This window comes from Lissotriton helveticus, chromosome 6 (assembly GCF_964261635.1).
Source record: "Lissotriton helveticus chromosome 6, aLisHel1.1, whole genome shotgun sequence".
Classification (NCBI taxonomy): Eukaryota; Metazoa; Chordata; class Amphibia; order Caudata; family Salamandridae; genus Lissotriton; species Lissotriton helveticus.
Window position 1 is genome coordinate 1,620,700,805 of NC_136067.1, and position 16,505 is coordinate 1,620,717,309.

Sequence of the window (16,505 nt, forward strand, 5' to 3'; positions counted from 1 at the left end):
ATTGATGATATATATTCAAGGTATGTTGATGTAGAGTAAACTAGTAAACGTATGCCTAACTACATATACTTGCATTCAGAATATTTTGGTTCTACACATTTTTGCTACAAATATACTATTTTAGTCGATAGTCTGATATATTAGCATAACACTGCAAGTAGAAAAACATGCGTCTTCATATCCATCCTGGAGCAATAAGATTGATTGTTGGCAGAGCACCATTCATCAGGATAAAACGTTTTTGTTTCCTGCTTTTTATTTTTAAGAATATACTCTCATTTCGAAACATTGGCTGTGTTTTTATAAACTAGAAAATGGCAGCATTTATGCAACTGTGCAGAATTTTAAATACTAAAAACTAATAATACAGAAGCAGGTAACAATAAGAAAATGTTTTTTACCAACATAATCTAAGCTACAGAGATCACCAGCTCCAGGATTTAAGACCGAATGGCAGGTTGACTGAGTGTTGATTTACTTTTACTCAGTGAACCCCACACATTACTACATTCATAATTGATATAGATTTACCTTCCAACCACATTGCACATTATTCTAGTTCTACTCACAATCATATAAATAATTTATGCAAGAAACGAGCATTAAAAATTGTATAAAGTACACTGTGCAAAACACCATTTAACAATCTACATTCTATGCAAATACCCTGGCTAAAATCTATCACTTGTGCTTGTTGGTCATCTTCCATGCTGAAATAATACTTCCATGTTATGTCGTAAATATGTATACTGTGAAGAACCAAAAAAAACAAAAAAACAAAAGGAAAGGAAAGCATGTAAGATGAGTGGAGGGACAGGGTGAGGGAACACAGACAGCCTCTGATAACTGAAGGGAAGGTGAGTCGAGAGATACTGTGGTGAATGGAGGGACTGTAGAGTAATGATAGAAACGGGCCTGGAGAGAAAAGTTACAGGAGAGGCAAAGGACAGGAAGAGAAGGGACATGCGGTAAGCGGATCGACAGGGTGAGAAGAGACAGAGAGCCTGCGATTAATGAAGAGACAGAGTGAACTGAGAAAGAGAGCCCATGATGGTTAAGCTAAGTCCAATAATGGAATAGGACATGTGGAAAAAGACCCTGTTATAAATGAAGGGATGGGGTCAGCAAAGAAAGAGTCTGTGATGAACAGAGGAATAAACTGATGAATACTTAGAAAACCTGTCATAAACTGGGAATAGGATGCTGAATTAATGGAGGCAGGGCATGTGGTGAGTCTGGGGAAAGGATGAGAATGGATGCAGGCAGCTTTTTATGGATGGCGAACAAGGCATAATAGAGAAGAGAGACAGAATGCTATGGACACATTGGAGGAAAGAAGAGAAATGAGAGCCGAGAAACAGACCCTGCAATGAAGGGAAGGTCAATCCAAGGAGAGTAGGAAAGGAGGACCTGCAATGACTGTTTATAGTTTGGTTTCATAAAGCATAAATCCCAGCAAGGACCAGTCAGAGAAGGTTTGGATGTACAGTCAAGGAAGAGTGAGAGGAGGAAATAGAGCAAAGGCCTGTCTTGAATGAAAGGCATGGCGAGATGAGACACGGAACCTGTGATGTAATTTTAAGTGCTAGCATGGTAAGTAGGAAGAGTGCTTGTGATATAAAGTATGTTATATTACATTAGCAGTTATTACTATTGACTCTTTAGGCAAACAAATTGTGGACTAGCAGTTTATCTTTGAAAAACTGAGAAGACTGATAGTTGCTGTGTACCATGTCCAAGACTCGAAATCACTCGCGAATCGCCAGAAATGCTGCCTTCTGAGATGCACCGTCTTGTTGGGGTATAAATGTCTGTGTGGTTAATAATCATCAGCACTCTTTGTAACATCAAGGACAGTTTTAATCATCAGTTCATTGGAAGGGATGGAAAGTGTGACTCGTTCACTGTTGTTCTCCCCTGGCTATCTCTGCTCCTTCTGGCAGTGCCACACCCCCGGAGCACCAAAGCTTCTTGATGTTGGGCTCAAGTTCAGCCAAGTTTAGTGAGCTGGAGGTCTCCATTAATCCTGATTGTGTCTATTGCTGACAGTGTATGCACCCGATGGTAGAAATCAAAGAGTTGATGTCCATCCACAAATAATCGAAAACGGGGGTGTTCGCAAAGTATTTCCACCTGCAGGAAGAAAAAAAAAGCTATCAAATACTGCAGACAGGACATCAGAACTTTAAGACACTGTTCTAGCACATCGTAATTCTTCACCAAAATGACCTCGCAAAGAGTCTAAGTTGCCCATTCATCCTCTGAGATTTAGTTTCACAGGTGCCAAGTGATAACATCATTTTCAAAAACATTATTTAGAAAAAATACTTACATTTTGTTTTATAATAAAATTATTTTTCGAGCTAGTGCATTATTCAGACTAAAGACCTTTTCACAAATTATGTTTTTTGACCCCCCAGCCATTCCAGTTGAACCCAGCCATATGCAAATCAGTCTTGACCCTGCGCCCAATGGGAACAGTCCAGCCCGAACTGCTAGGCCAGGTCCTCCCTGGACTGGAAACAAGCATCCTAGGACCGGTTTTGGGGTCTCACCCATCATCAGCCAGGATAGTTTGACTCCAGTGGCATGGAAAGCACGGGACCCACGTCTGGGTATACCCGTCACACTCGGGGTGACAAATGCATAAAGAGCAATTGATAGACAGAATGCAGAACAATGTTATACATTCACCCCAGTACAAATATCTGGGCCTAAATCCATTGTGTTTTTGCTCCCCATGCCATTCCAGTTTGAACCCAGTCATATGCAAATCAGTCTTGACCCTGCACCCAATGGGAACACTTCAGCCCAAACTGCCAGGCCAGGTCCTCCCTGGACTGGAAACAAGCATCCTAGGACAGGTTTCAGGGTTTCACCCCTCATCAGCCAGGATAGCTTGACTCCAGAGGTTTGGAGAGCACTGGATCCACGTCTGGGCATACCCATCCCACTCGAGGTGACAAATACAAAAAGAACAATTGATGGGCAGGATGCAGAACAATGTCCTACATTCAACCCAGTACGGAAATCAGGGCCTAAATCCATCGTTTTTTTGCTCCCCATGCTATTCCAGTTTGAACCCAGCCATATGCAAATCAGAACTTCCCTTAACATCTTATTATTTAAGTTAGTTTTTTCTAAGTAAATCTGTTTCTTTTCATATATTTATTTCCATTCACATGCCATTTATAACTATAACCCCAAACTACCTATTTCACACACATAGTTACAAGAAATATCTATACATATATATTTATATTCTATTTTTGTTTTTGATAGTAAAGAAACTCCTCAAATTTCCATTAATATTTGTATGTGTGCCATTCTACTATATTTGTATTTATATATTATATATATATGCAGAGAGACATGTTTCTATTTTTACTAAGATGTTTTCATGTTATTTTAATTTTGGTAAGAAACGATAGCACCCCCTTCCTCCCTCCCCAATTGAATTCATATTATTTTATTATGTTTAGCATTGTTTATATAACAGTATTGTTTACTTGCTTGTTTTCTGGGGGTATATCCGTTTTATGATATATAGTGCATTTTCCTAATATGTGTGTGTGTGTGTGTGTGTGGGTTTGTGTGTGTGTGTGTGTGTGTGAATAATGTGTGAGGGTGTGTGTGTGTGTGTGTGTGAATGTGTGTGTGAGTGAGTGTATTCAGTGAAAAAACAGAGGTTAAAGCGGTATTATAGTTGGAGGAAAATATTAGTTTAAGCATACAATTTTAAACTGAAAAAACCCACTGAAATTCACTAGTTAAAGTTATCTCAAGTATCTATAACTCGTGCTCTTGCCATGCACAGTGTTGTTATCAGTGATGTCATTTCAGATATTGCAGTGGTAATATCAATGCTGTCATAGAATGTCATAAGTGATGTAATATGTGAGGCAATTATCAGAGCATGATGAGAGTGCAAGTTAGGGAATGAGTGATTGTTACGTGATATAACTATAACTGGTGAACTGTAGTGTTTTTTTTCAGTTTAAAATGGCATATATTAACTGACATTTTCACCTAACTATAATGTCACTTTAACCTTTGCTTTTTTCAGTGAACTTCTAGTTTATTTTAATATCTATCTACAACTGTTACTTTAACCTGTCAGTGTATTTTTTGTGTTTTTAATGAAAGTTACTCACACTATATAAATGACAACCCTTTTGGTTCTGTCAATAAACCTTTGAATACAGCATTTATACTCAAAATAACATTAAACACGCACCAGTCTTTTCTTTTCACTTGGCAGGTCCTCAGGCCATATAATGCAGCCACAAGACTAACAAGAAGGGGTGTCTGCTCACCCAAGCTGAAGGCAAAAGCTTCAGCTTAGGAAAAGCTTAAAAATACCAATAACTTTTCCTGAGGTCATATTATATATAACCCAGGAAAGATTGTTTTTTTTAAGTAGCTGTGGGGAGCTGCTGCACTCCCTACAACTCCCCACAACACTTATGAAACATGCTGGTGGTGTCCCAGCCCAGATTGGGGAGCCACCATGCATCCAAATGTATTTAAATTAGCCCATGAAGGACCTTATAAAGTGCTTCTTGCCAGGAACTGTGAATAATAAATGAGTGGCTTCACGTGCTCCTTTATTATTATACCCCCTGTGTGCTTTTTTAAAATGTGTTTATTATTTGTGGGTGTCCTAGTCCCACCCGCAACACCCACAGCTTTTGTTGGTGCTTGCAGGGGGAGCCCCAGTGCCCCTGTCGCCCCGCAGGCTCCATGGAATGGGATTATGCCGTAGCCAGCCACACTTTTTGCAATTTCTATTTATTTTCCTCTGTGGTGCCCTGGTGCAGAGCCAGGGCTCCTCTCAACATAGTTAATGTTGGGGACCATGGAGGGAGCCCCACGACCCCAATGGCATCACTGGCATCACTGGCTCCCTAAAAGCAGCCCCATTCCATGGGGCAAATCAGAAGCTGACAACATGACATTTAATTTTTTTATCACTGAGGTGCCCTACTGTACATCTGGGGCACCTCACAACATTGTTAACTTTCGGGGCTGCAGGGAGAGGCCCATGGATGCTTACCAGCACTCATCTCGGGTGCAGCGGCAGTCGGCAATGCTTCTAGCCAGCAACAGCAGCTTTTCTTTCTGCTCCCACTGGATGGGAGCAATTCTATGTTTCCCTGCCTGCGAGCATGTGGCCTGGGAGAAACATTTGTGCTCCCACCTGGCAGGATCCTTTCTGCGAGAAAGAATTCCCCCGTGTTGTAAATGGCCCTTTTTGCAGGGTTACCGCCAAACTTTTTGCCTTCCTCCGATTTGCCTGACCTTTTTGCCGGCTTTCAGACTCTGGGCACTTTACCACTGCTAACCAGTGCTAAGTGCATGTGCTCTCTCCTCTAAACATGGTATGATTGGTTTACACCTGTTTGGTATATTTGATTTACTTGTTGTGAGCCCCTTGTAAAGTGGTATACAATTTACCCAGGGCCTGTAAATTAAATGCAACTAGTGGGCCTGCAGCACTGATTGCAGCACCCACAGAAATAGCCTTTCAAACCTCTCTCAGGCCTGTCACTGCAGGGCCTCTGTGTGCAGTTTACTGCTACTTCGACTTGGCATTTAAAACTACTTGCCAAGCCTTAAACTTCCCTTTTATTACACATAGGGCAATTCTAAGGAAGGCCCTAGGTAGCCCTATGGGCAGGTTGCTGTGTAAGTAAAAGGTAGAAATGTACTTTATGTTTTGCACCTCCTTGTAGTGTCAAGCAACCTATTTCGTTTTTCACTACTGTGAGGCCTACTCCTCTCATAGGCTAGCATTGTAATTTCCCTTCTATACTTTTAAGTGGTAATGCCTGATCAGAAAGGAGTAGCTTTTTCATATTTGGTATGTTTAAAATAGTAATGATAAATCCTCCTTACTGGTGAAGTTGGATTTAACATTACTATTTTAGAAATTACACTTGTAGAAAGTGGGAATTTCTCTGCACTTACATTTTAATCTTAATTTCTCCAAAGCCACTGAACGGATTCACACCAAATCATAACAAGCATTTGCAATGCAATAGGTCTCGGATTTGCGAGAGTTTGAGCAATTTTTATTGTAATTGACATTGCATTTTATTTATGAAACATAAATAAAAGCCATTGTCATTTACAATGCCAATAGGTCAAACTTGCGTAAATGCGAGACCTATTTTTGTTCTTCAGGGAAGGTGAATGTTCACAGATGAAAGGTACAAGCTTCTGGAAATGTCTTGAAAAATCTCTGTTCGGTACAAAACCTAAAATCCAATGAAAACATGCAGCAGCGCATGTCTTGAAAAATCTCCGTTTGGTACAAAACATAAAATCCAATGAAAACATGCAGCAGCGCATGTCTTGAAAAATCTCCGTTTGGTACAAAACATAAAATCCAATGAAAACATGCAGCAGCGCATTGCCTGAACACGGGGTTGTAGCAAGGGCGCTGTGGGTTCCCAATTCAAGGGAAACATCCTCTTGTTTGCTAGGGAAAGAAGCTATAAGTGGGGTGTAGTGATCTACTCAGAACCCTGACCATGGTGTCACTGCACCTGCTGCACTATTCACACATACACTCTCAAGGTAGACCGCGGTTTCCACAGCTGAGTTAAACCACCTGGACCGGCCCGAAGCATCTTAAGGCGCGCGCACTGAGCGCCCTGGCTCTGGATCCGGTGAGTGTGCACGTGAAGGGTCGGGTGGAGTACGTCACCTCTATAGTGCAGTGAACACACGAGCAGTGCACGTGCAAAGCAAAGACAACTCGAATGTTAACTTAAGGTGCCAGAGAACTGTGAACTTGATTAAGGGGCTCACACCATTATGCGTTAGGCCACTGGTGCCAGTGAAAGCAGTTTTCACCATAAGCACACCACACTGAATATTTGCCAGACAGCCATAAATCAGACTCTGTTATGACAGACTGGATACCGTCAAACGGTGATGACAGGAGCAGTCACTATTTCTAATTCAAGCAATGCAGACGAAGTTCCTAAGCCTGCCGCAGCGTCTACATCACTGCAGGCGCAGCCCGGGGTGATACCCTCTGTATCTATCGATTTCCCGCCTACCTGCAGCACAAACACCGAACCCCTCCGAGACAGCAGCGACGGATCAACATGACAGACAGACAGCCACCGGGCAGCGCAGCGGGCGAAGCGCCTGCGGTGTATAACCTGCAGCTTCGAATCATAAGTGTAGAGTTGACTCAGCATTTCATCCATCAAGGCTCGCCAGAAAGAGTGCCGCAGAGTAGGATAATAATATAACTTTGTAGTGAAGGGCTGAGAGTGATCATTTCCTGGTGGGCGACCAGTGTCTGCAAATCTCACTCAGTGGCTGTGACTCTGTCCCCAAATTTAAAAAACTGGTGGCTTTTTCCATATAAAAGTGAATTTCAGGGCAGGGTGGAATTCAGAACTTAAAGGGCGAACATTTCGGGGTGGCCGAGCCCCCGACCCCGCTTCCCACCCCTCGGTCCTGTTGAAATCGTGTCTCGGAGGGGTGGGCGTTCGCGGACACAGGCCGTCTATTTGTTCGAGGTCTCCGACTTTAGGAGGAACTGCACGGACTGCAGGTGTTCTTCCCAGTAGCGGCCACTGCCCAAAATAAAGCTTTCCCGAGCGACTCCGTTTCCTTCCATGCAGCGAGCGGCGCTGCTTCGGGCCGCACCCTGTGAGTGCGCCCTCCTCGACCCTCCATTGTGCAGGTAGCTCCCGCCCTCTTCCTTCGGGACAGGTCAGCCCGGAGCCCAGCCATCGGAAGCAGCCGGCACCGCCTGCCCTCGAGCGCTCCTCCCTTCCTATGGGGGCCACCGAGGAGCTTCACACCGAGAGAGGGACAGCCCTTGGACAAGACAGAGTGACAGCCCTTAGAATGGCCGCCTATAGGAAGCATTCACTGCCCATCGTTTAGAACGACTTTCAAGAAAATACCGCGGCCTTGTGGCTAAATTGCCGGATTTTGGATTGAAAGTTGTAGTCTCTGATGCCTGCTTCCACGTAGAAGCGAAAGCGTGTAATTTGGGCAAATTGTGTTTTTTCACATATTCCCTTTCTCACGTGCGTTCACGCTCCAAATGTCCGTGTTTCTATCTGTGCTACAATTTGGGTGGAGCAACTTTGGAAAGGCTGAACAGAACTACTACAGTTTGACCGTATTGGTCAGTCCGGAAGCACACACTGGGAATTCGCTTTGCAGTGTTGCGCTAGAGACAATACAATACTCAACACTAACTAGACTTCATGAGGAAAACCGTGGTACTGGCAAAAATCTTGAAACTCCTCCCTCTCCCCCCTCCCCTCGCCTGACCCCCTACCACCAAGGGTCACCACATAACCTGCCTAGCACGTATATTTTGTTTGTACACTTACATTAGCACACCTACATACACAAACAAGGTGTGACGGACTCCAGTGTTATAGCACGTACGGACAGGTACAGCTTCCGCCAGGTCGCACTGTGACGTATTTAAGGCTCAAGTTGCTACAAAGTTGAAGTATTGGTACACCCTTTTTGATAATAAATGATGCGTGAAAAGGGGTTTGTGGTAGTTCTCTAACTTTTTCCACACACTGTTTCAGCCAGAATGTGTAAGGTATGTGCTTCATATGTGGCACATAATGCGATCTGCGATATGAGTACTTCGTATGTAGCATGCCATAAGTTACGTTCTTAGAACCTATAGAGCGCATTCACAGCAGACAGTCAGGTGTGTGGGTGCAACATCTGCCCCGCCCCTCTGGAGATATATAAAAATGAGACTATAACGCGACTAATCAAGAAAGTGCTTTACATTTCCCATAAAACTGATTTACCCTGCCCTCTACTCCAGTCTGATCACTGTATAATTCCCTGACGAAGTACCATTCTAAGGACATAAAAATGCGGGAGTGATGTCACATACAATAACTAAAATGCTGAGCCGTGGGAGCAGCCCGTCGGCAGACGCCCAGCCCAAACAGTCATAGCGTGTGAAAAGATGAAATTTGCATCGCACTTTCACTTTAAGTAAATTAAGTAAAAGCGCAATGCAAAAATAAACACGCAGCTGCCCTACGACTGGAAAAACATAGTGCCGACATTACTAACATGCAGACGGACGACAACAAAAAAAACTGCCTGTTTATCAGCGCCGCGCGCTCGTATGCAGACTCCCCCTGCATTCCACAGAGGCGCGCGGCGCGATCCGCTCTGCATTGCCATACTGTGGACACAAGAACGTTATCCTATGGGGAAACGCTGCGCGCGGCCAGGTCTTGTCTCACTTCGGCGTTCTCACATTGCTGAGACGCCGACTATAGTTCTCTGGCGAGAACGCGCTTTCAGCGCGTTACTAGCCGAGACCTAAAAAGCATGCTTCCTGGACCAAGAGCTAGCCTAGCTTTCTGCCAAATTTGGTGTTTATCTGTTTTGGTTGTAGCTGTATCTAATTTTCCTATAGGAAACTGCATTGGGAAAACACATTTTGGGACCCTCCTTTTTTCTAAAACCCTACTAAACAGATCACCCCAAAACTTTCCAAGAAGGAGCTTAGGTGGATGAGACTTTTTCTGGAAAGTTATGGGAAGATATGTCAAATGGTGCCAAAGATATAAGCCAACCAAAGAATCAGTTTCCTATGGAAACGTGGTCCTAACTATTAACTACCCAGTGGTGAACTCTAGAATGGAGAGAATTGTGAGTGTACTTAAGGGGAGATGGGCCTGGGAAATGGTAAAGTTGGGATCGCGCACTGGTTCACAGTTGACCCTTGTTTCACTGGCAAAGTATAATTCTTAGATAACTTTTGGAGAAAGTGTGATGTTGCCTTGGTAAAGAGTATGCATTGACAATCACAATAACTTGAATGCCCTTCTACCTAAAATAAAACATAATTGTATGTAGTTGGGCCTTGTGACACAGAACTCAGAGCACCTTACACATCAACACATTTACCCATAGACACAGAATGGGGGAAATTCTATAATACAGCAGGCCCCTAGTCCTTAAGGATAAAGTACATTAAAAACGTACAAGTAAATTAGAAATCTTTCTTCTAATGTGATGGCCTTCTACCTGACTAGCTGTACAGTCATGTTTTTCTAGCCTACACCAAACCTCTTCCTTTTTGGATCGCCATGAGTTCATAGCATTAGGCAAAAGCCTTAAACATATGTCATGTATAGAAAGCGCTGGACTTTGTATCAGGAATCATGAATTCAGTTCTGGATCATGTTTCATCCAACAAGAGACGCGGACTGACCTCCCATCTGGGACCGCGCCGTCATGGGCAGCAGTAGAGCCAGTGTGTCATGGGCCCAGAGCAAGGAAGGAAATGGGCCTCCTGGCTGCTGTCTGAAGTATAAAATACAGAAATAAGTAGAGTTCAGTGGGCCCTGCAGGCCTCTGGGCCCCGGTGCCACTGCACCCGCTGCACTTAGGGAATCTGCTGCCCTGATGGGAAGGTGTCCTGCAGTACTTTGTCCAAATATGAAAAGCCCCTTAATTCACATTTTCAATGCTTGCGTGCATCATACATCATACATCACTTTACATTTAGGGCCATAAATGTAAACCCTGCACCCCTGCCCTTCCTCCAACAAAAACAACGAGCACACAATATGGCGCACAGTCCTCAGCAAGAGATGATGTCCAGATCTCAGGAATGCGACATTGTCTATGTTTGCTCAGGAAATGCAAAGGGAAAATCTCGAGCGCGCAGGTGACACTTTTTCACGAATTTCAACACCTTATGGAACCATTCATGGAGTTTTCACACAATTTATGATGACCCGTTAATAACATAACATTCACATTTAATAGCTTTGCTGTACGCAGCCGCAGCATATAATATTTAACATTTTACAATGATAATAACTCATTTACGATTTCTAGGAAATGCAACCGTGTTGTAATTCTGAGGTGTAAAAAGGCTGCATGGTAATAATACCGCTTCAGACGTGGTTTCGTTCTCAGGGTGTGTTCCCATTGGGTTTCTCTCGGCACTTGCTCTTAATCCCTTCTCTCTAAATAGACAAACACGTTTTCTTTCGCTCCTCTGCCTGTACTCCTTCAGTGGCAGCGGCAGCATACACTCACTCCCTAAAGGATCGAAAATGGGAGGCTCGCACAGAGATGAATTGTGATTTTTTGTTTTGCTATTAAAATTCCATGCATGAAAAGGATTTTGTATTTACAAGACCCAAATATACACAAAAGATCATTAGGGGCACAATGTGCCCGCAATATATTTTTGGTACACATACTATAAGTACAGAGTGTAGGCAAAACAAGATGGAGAAAGAGAACATGGATTGCAGAGGAGAGCAAGGTGGAGTGAAAAAGATAGACAGCAGAAGAAAAATAGCGAGTTAGAGAAAGAAAAGAGAGCGAAATCATAAAAGCACAAATTGACAATTCCAGGCTCTGAGAATGTCAAAGATAGGTCTAATCCACTGCTTTACACAGTTTGAGCTGATTTTGGTTCCCAGTGTGGCCCTGATTGAATGACCTTTAATTTGCCAACCTTGGCAGAATCAAACAGTGACAGTGTAATTTTCACAGCCATTCTGCTGGCTAAGGCCCAATACGTCACACACTGGAAAGGGCTGCTACAGATGTACTCTCACCTCAGCCAGGAATAGAAGAAAAGCAAATAGGGCAGAATCCACCCCTTTTTTTAAGTCTTGCCTACTGATAGCTTGTTGCTGAAAGATTATTGTGGACAATACCAATACTTACAGAGAGTCTGTGTCAGTCAAGTGCTTACCACTGGTTGGTTTCTTGTCTATTTCATTTGCTTACATCTTATTTATTGTTTTTCCTCGTTCTAGTGTTTGTGCGGCAGCTAGAGTATGGCTAAGTTATTATACTTTTCATTGAATTACTTCTATCCTTCTACAGCGCCACACCAGGAGACTACTTTTTCTTTTGTTTACAGCACTCCAGCGCTTGATTTGTAAAACAATAAGTTTCAGGACCCTGGTCAGGAGGGAATTGCAGCTTGCAACACCTATTGTCCTTGATAGTGCTGTCAGTGTACCACCATATCTACTAACCATCACACTCTACAAGTGTGACATTTCAGACTATCCCATGCCCCCAATGCTATAAGAATGGATGGGGCAGCAGGTATTAGTCATTTATTTCTGTACATTGAATGAATATACAACTGATGTCCTCATCTCTAAATTAGATACACAGCGCCACCAGGTGGCAGACTGTCATAAGCCCTGGTGTTGACAATTAGCTGCCAGTGCTGAGCACTGGAAATTAGCTGCCAGTGCTGAGCACTGGAATCCACCAGCTCAAATTAAGTACTGCGTGTTCTATGAGAGTGCATGTGTTTTCTTGCTCTCCACTGTGTGCAGTTTTCCCTCACATCCCCATCTACCCCACTCTGTGTGTTGTACCCTCCTTTCCTCGCCAGCACATCTGTTGCTTCCCTATCCAGCATGTTTTTTTCTTTTTTGTCAAACCCCACCCAACTCCTCTGGAGCAGTGGAAATGTAATGTTTTATCATCTTTAATACTCCTTTGTTAATCCACATGTTAATGAGTGGATAAATAAGTATAAAGAAGCCACACTTTGTGTAATTGAAGTGTAATCATTTAACCTATACTATATTCACATTAACCAAATGTGCAATCTTAACGTTGGCCTAACTGCAAGTAGGCCTCAGCTGCTCAAAAGCCTCTCACTGTGAAACATATTGCTGATTTCAAAATGTGCTTTCAAGTTTTCTTTCTTGGTGCAGGAGCAAGATAAACTATGTTAGTTAGAAAAGTAGTGCTTTATTTGCTTTTAAAATTGTAGAGTAAATAAACTTTAATTGACATTTAGTAGTCATTTACACAGTGCATGGGGATGAAAAAGCTCCTTCTATACCATGCAGTGCAGACCGATCATACATTCAAGGTTGTGCAGTTGTGTTTTTACCTGTTCCAAGGAGACGGCGCTAACTGGTTGGTCCCAGTCTGGTGGAGTAAGTGGCAAGAAGTTCTGGAGAGAATGCAGTGTATTTAATTGTGAGTCTTAGAATAGTTGTTTGGAGATCCTATTCTGATTTTGTTGAGGGAAGACCTTTGCCTAGCTCTACTCTATGAGACTCAATTTTTCTGGTTCCCGATTTAGACTCTTGAACGCTTATGCTCTCCTTTACCCTGAACCTTTAGTTGGTTCACTTTAGACTGATCCATTCTGCTTAGGATTTCCCCCTTCCATTCTTAGATTCGTCATTTAGTTTAGGGAAGTACCTTTATGGAACTGATATTTCCTCTGCTCTGCATCTCGCACCACCTAAGCAATTTATACCATACTCTTATGGATTGATTAACTTTATGGATTGTTATGCTTACTGACAAATAACTAATTGAATAAATAAAGCCTGTAACTTTGCCTGCTGTGCAAATATAAACCTTCATGGTTTGGAAAACAACCTCTCTATCGTTCTCGGTTTCACTGTATTCGGTCTTGTTCTACTGATGTTAATTTCCAGAATACACATTCAGATGATACTTAAATGTCCATATGGACAGTGATGCAATCTGTTTGATGACTACACAAGAGTGGAAGGTATAGAACATTGCTCTGTATCACCTCTTTTGCTTCCTCACAATCCCAGCTCCTTCCTGCTCCAATTGCAGCATTGACTTCCACCCCACCCCCTCAGATCCTCCCAGTTGTTTCTAAAAATATATATATAATAAACAAATTAATTTTCTTTTTTCTTTTTTTTCCAGGACCGTTCCTTCGCACATTTTTTTTATTTACTGCTCCAAGATTGGCATCCACCATCTTGAAACAAAATATCAAAAGTTAAGAAAAATGGTCACTTCTTCATGACTCATAAATGCATTACACAACTACCATTAGCAATTTTTATTTCTTTTTGCTGATGTGGAACAGCATTGGCAAAAAACATTGACGAAGTCAAAAGATTGGGTAATGCCTCTGAAAGGCGAGACGTATCAGGTTTTTTTTTAATCCTTATTCGCCACCAATCTCACTTCACTTCGTTCCCAAGATGTCTATACCATTCTCAGAAATCTGAGAAAGGTAGGTAATTGAAAATGGAAACCCGCCTACAAGTACCAGGACCTACTTGGATGCTAATGAAGAAACCAACTGAGATAACTCTTCCGTCAAGCTCCAGGAGCTAGATGACACTCGCCGTACAAACTTCCAGGAAGGAGACTGGGAGTATCCGGCGTAGCCCGAAGAGAGTTAAGGTAGCACAATAATAGGACTCAGAGAAAGAAAAGAAAAACTCAATCAAGCAGCTCTGAGCCCAATCTGAGTTGCAGCAGGTCCCAAAATGCTATCTTCTTTTTACTGCATGAACTAGCTAGATCTAACTTAGAATCCGCCACATTTGAAGTCAACCAGTCTGAAATAGAGGGAGGAAAGGATTCTGTCCATCTTTTGCAAATTTCTCTCCTGGCTAGCAGGATAGCATAAAAAAAGCAACGATCTAGTAGGACCCACAACTTTATCTGTAAAACCGAAGATAATCAGGGATAGGTCGATATGGATTGAAAAGCCCAAAGTACTTGCCAGGAAGTTACCCACACTATCCCAAAAGGTATCCAAGGCAGGACATTCCTTAAACATATGAGTGTCAGAAGATGAGGCCAGCCCACATTTCTTGCAGCACACCGGTGGGCCACTAGTGATTTTTGAAAGTTATAATGGGGAGAAATAACCCCTGTGAATGGTGAACAGGTGGTTTCTTTTCAGCCATGCAGGTTTTACTACCTCATATAAGATCTTGCACGAATTCTGCCATAAATGAACGCAATCTTGTACTGGTAAGGAACCCCCCCACAGTTCCTATGGCCAGTTTAAATTCGACGTCCACAGATTCGATTATGGCCTGATACCAAAAAGAAACCTCCTTCCTTCAAGGGGGCTTAGCCCCCAGCTGAAGTTCTAGAAAGCTGCCATTCCCTACAGGGTTCTTTTGATTTAATTTCAATTTTGATTGGGCCCAGCTTTTCAACTGAAGGTAGTTAAACCTTGAAAGGCCTGCTCCGACTTTATCTTTAAGTTGTTCCCATAAAATCAAAGTACCGTCGGAGACCAGTTCCCCCCAAACCACCAACCCAGCTTCTCTTAAGGGTACTGCCAGCCTATCCCTCAGACACTCCGGGGCACCAGGAGAGTCCCAGAGGGGAGCCAGGCTAGAAAAGTAGCTAAGCACAGCTGAGCCCCTAAGTTTCACCCAAGTTTTCGCAAATCCCTGTAGAACCTTCAACGTAACCTTTTAAAAAAATGTTGGGTCCCTAAACTTAAATAAAAACCCCTCCTCAGGTAGATTGGTGCTTCTAAGCATAGCTAGAAACATCCCCCCTGCTCCGGTATTAACTGGCATTTTTAAAGCATACGCAAGTGTGTAAGTTGAAAAGCCCAAGCATAAAACTGGAGATCCGACAGAGCAAGTTCACCTTTCTCTCTCCTCCGCCTCAACTTTTTCCATGCTATTCTTGATGACTTGTATGCCCAGACAAATGAATTAATATCTTGCTGTAGTTTGTCAATAGCCGATTTTTCAAAGTGTAGGGGGATACAGTTAAAGAGAAAAGTGACCTCAGGGAGTATTGACATCTTAACCAAATTAACCCTTCCTAGGATGGATAAAGGGAGTAGGGCCCAAGATTAATCAGCCTCTGACACTCCTTAGACCCCCCAGCTAGGTCTGTCTCGGCGATCTTCGTGATGTCTTGAATGATGTTAATCTCCAAGTATCTCATTTTAGAGCTAGTCTGATGCTGATGCTGTGTCCCTCCAAGATTCCAAACCATAACTTCTGTCTTTGAGGCATTGATCTCATAGCCTGAGACCAAACGAACTCCTGTGCCAGGCTGATCACAGTTGGGAAAGTTGTTAACAGGTTGGCCGACAGAACTAAAATATTGTCAGCATATAGGAATACCCTCCTCTCCCACTCTCCATATTTAAATGACCGGATGTTGGGATCATCCCTGAGCCGTTGAGCAAATGGCTCAATATATAGGTCGAAGAGGAGAGACATATATGGTTAGTCAATGCTTGTTTAGTTTGCCTGTGGAGCGAAACATATGCTCTTGGGCAGCCCAAAACAAATGGCAGATTCATAGTATAAATAAACTTGTGTTCTGATTTCCTGGCTCACTGGACTAAAATGGACCAAAATTGTACAGGAAATATTTGGCTATTCTGAATGGGAAATTAGCTTTTACTGCCATATTAGTGACTGGAGATTGAAACAAATCAACTCAATCAAAAGTACAAAAAATGGAGGGGGAACGCTCTCTAACCAGTGTGAAGGACAACAAAACAAGGACATGAAAAGTGATGGGTAGTATTGATGGACAATTCTGGGCGCATTATACATATCCCAGCCACACTGTAATTTAAGCTTGTGTTCCACCATAGCTTGAGTCTCAAGCCTCTCTGTCACCCCAGCCAATCCAGACGCGATTTAGCTATCGCTTCTTCCAACCTCCGGTGCAAACAAAACAAGGCGAACTCCGCCCTTTTCCAA

At 42.8% G+C, this 16,505-nt stretch overlaps 1 protein-coding gene across 1 annotated transcript in view; it reads right to left on the reverse strand.

Annotated features, from left to right (window-relative positions):
* Nucleotides 1-233: 233 nt before the first annotated feature.
* The window catches only part of LGALSL (galectin like), a 50,484-nt gene continuing 34,212 nt past the window's right edge, over nucleotides 234-16,505 (reverse strand). Inside the window, exon 5 of the mRNA XM_078649425.1 lies at nucleotides 234-2,133. Coding sequence (XP_078505551.1) covers nucleotides 1,990-2,133 — 144 coding nt within the window. The 3' untranslated portion in view covers nucleotides 234-1,989. The remainder of the gene's footprint in view (nucleotides 2,134-16,505) is intronic.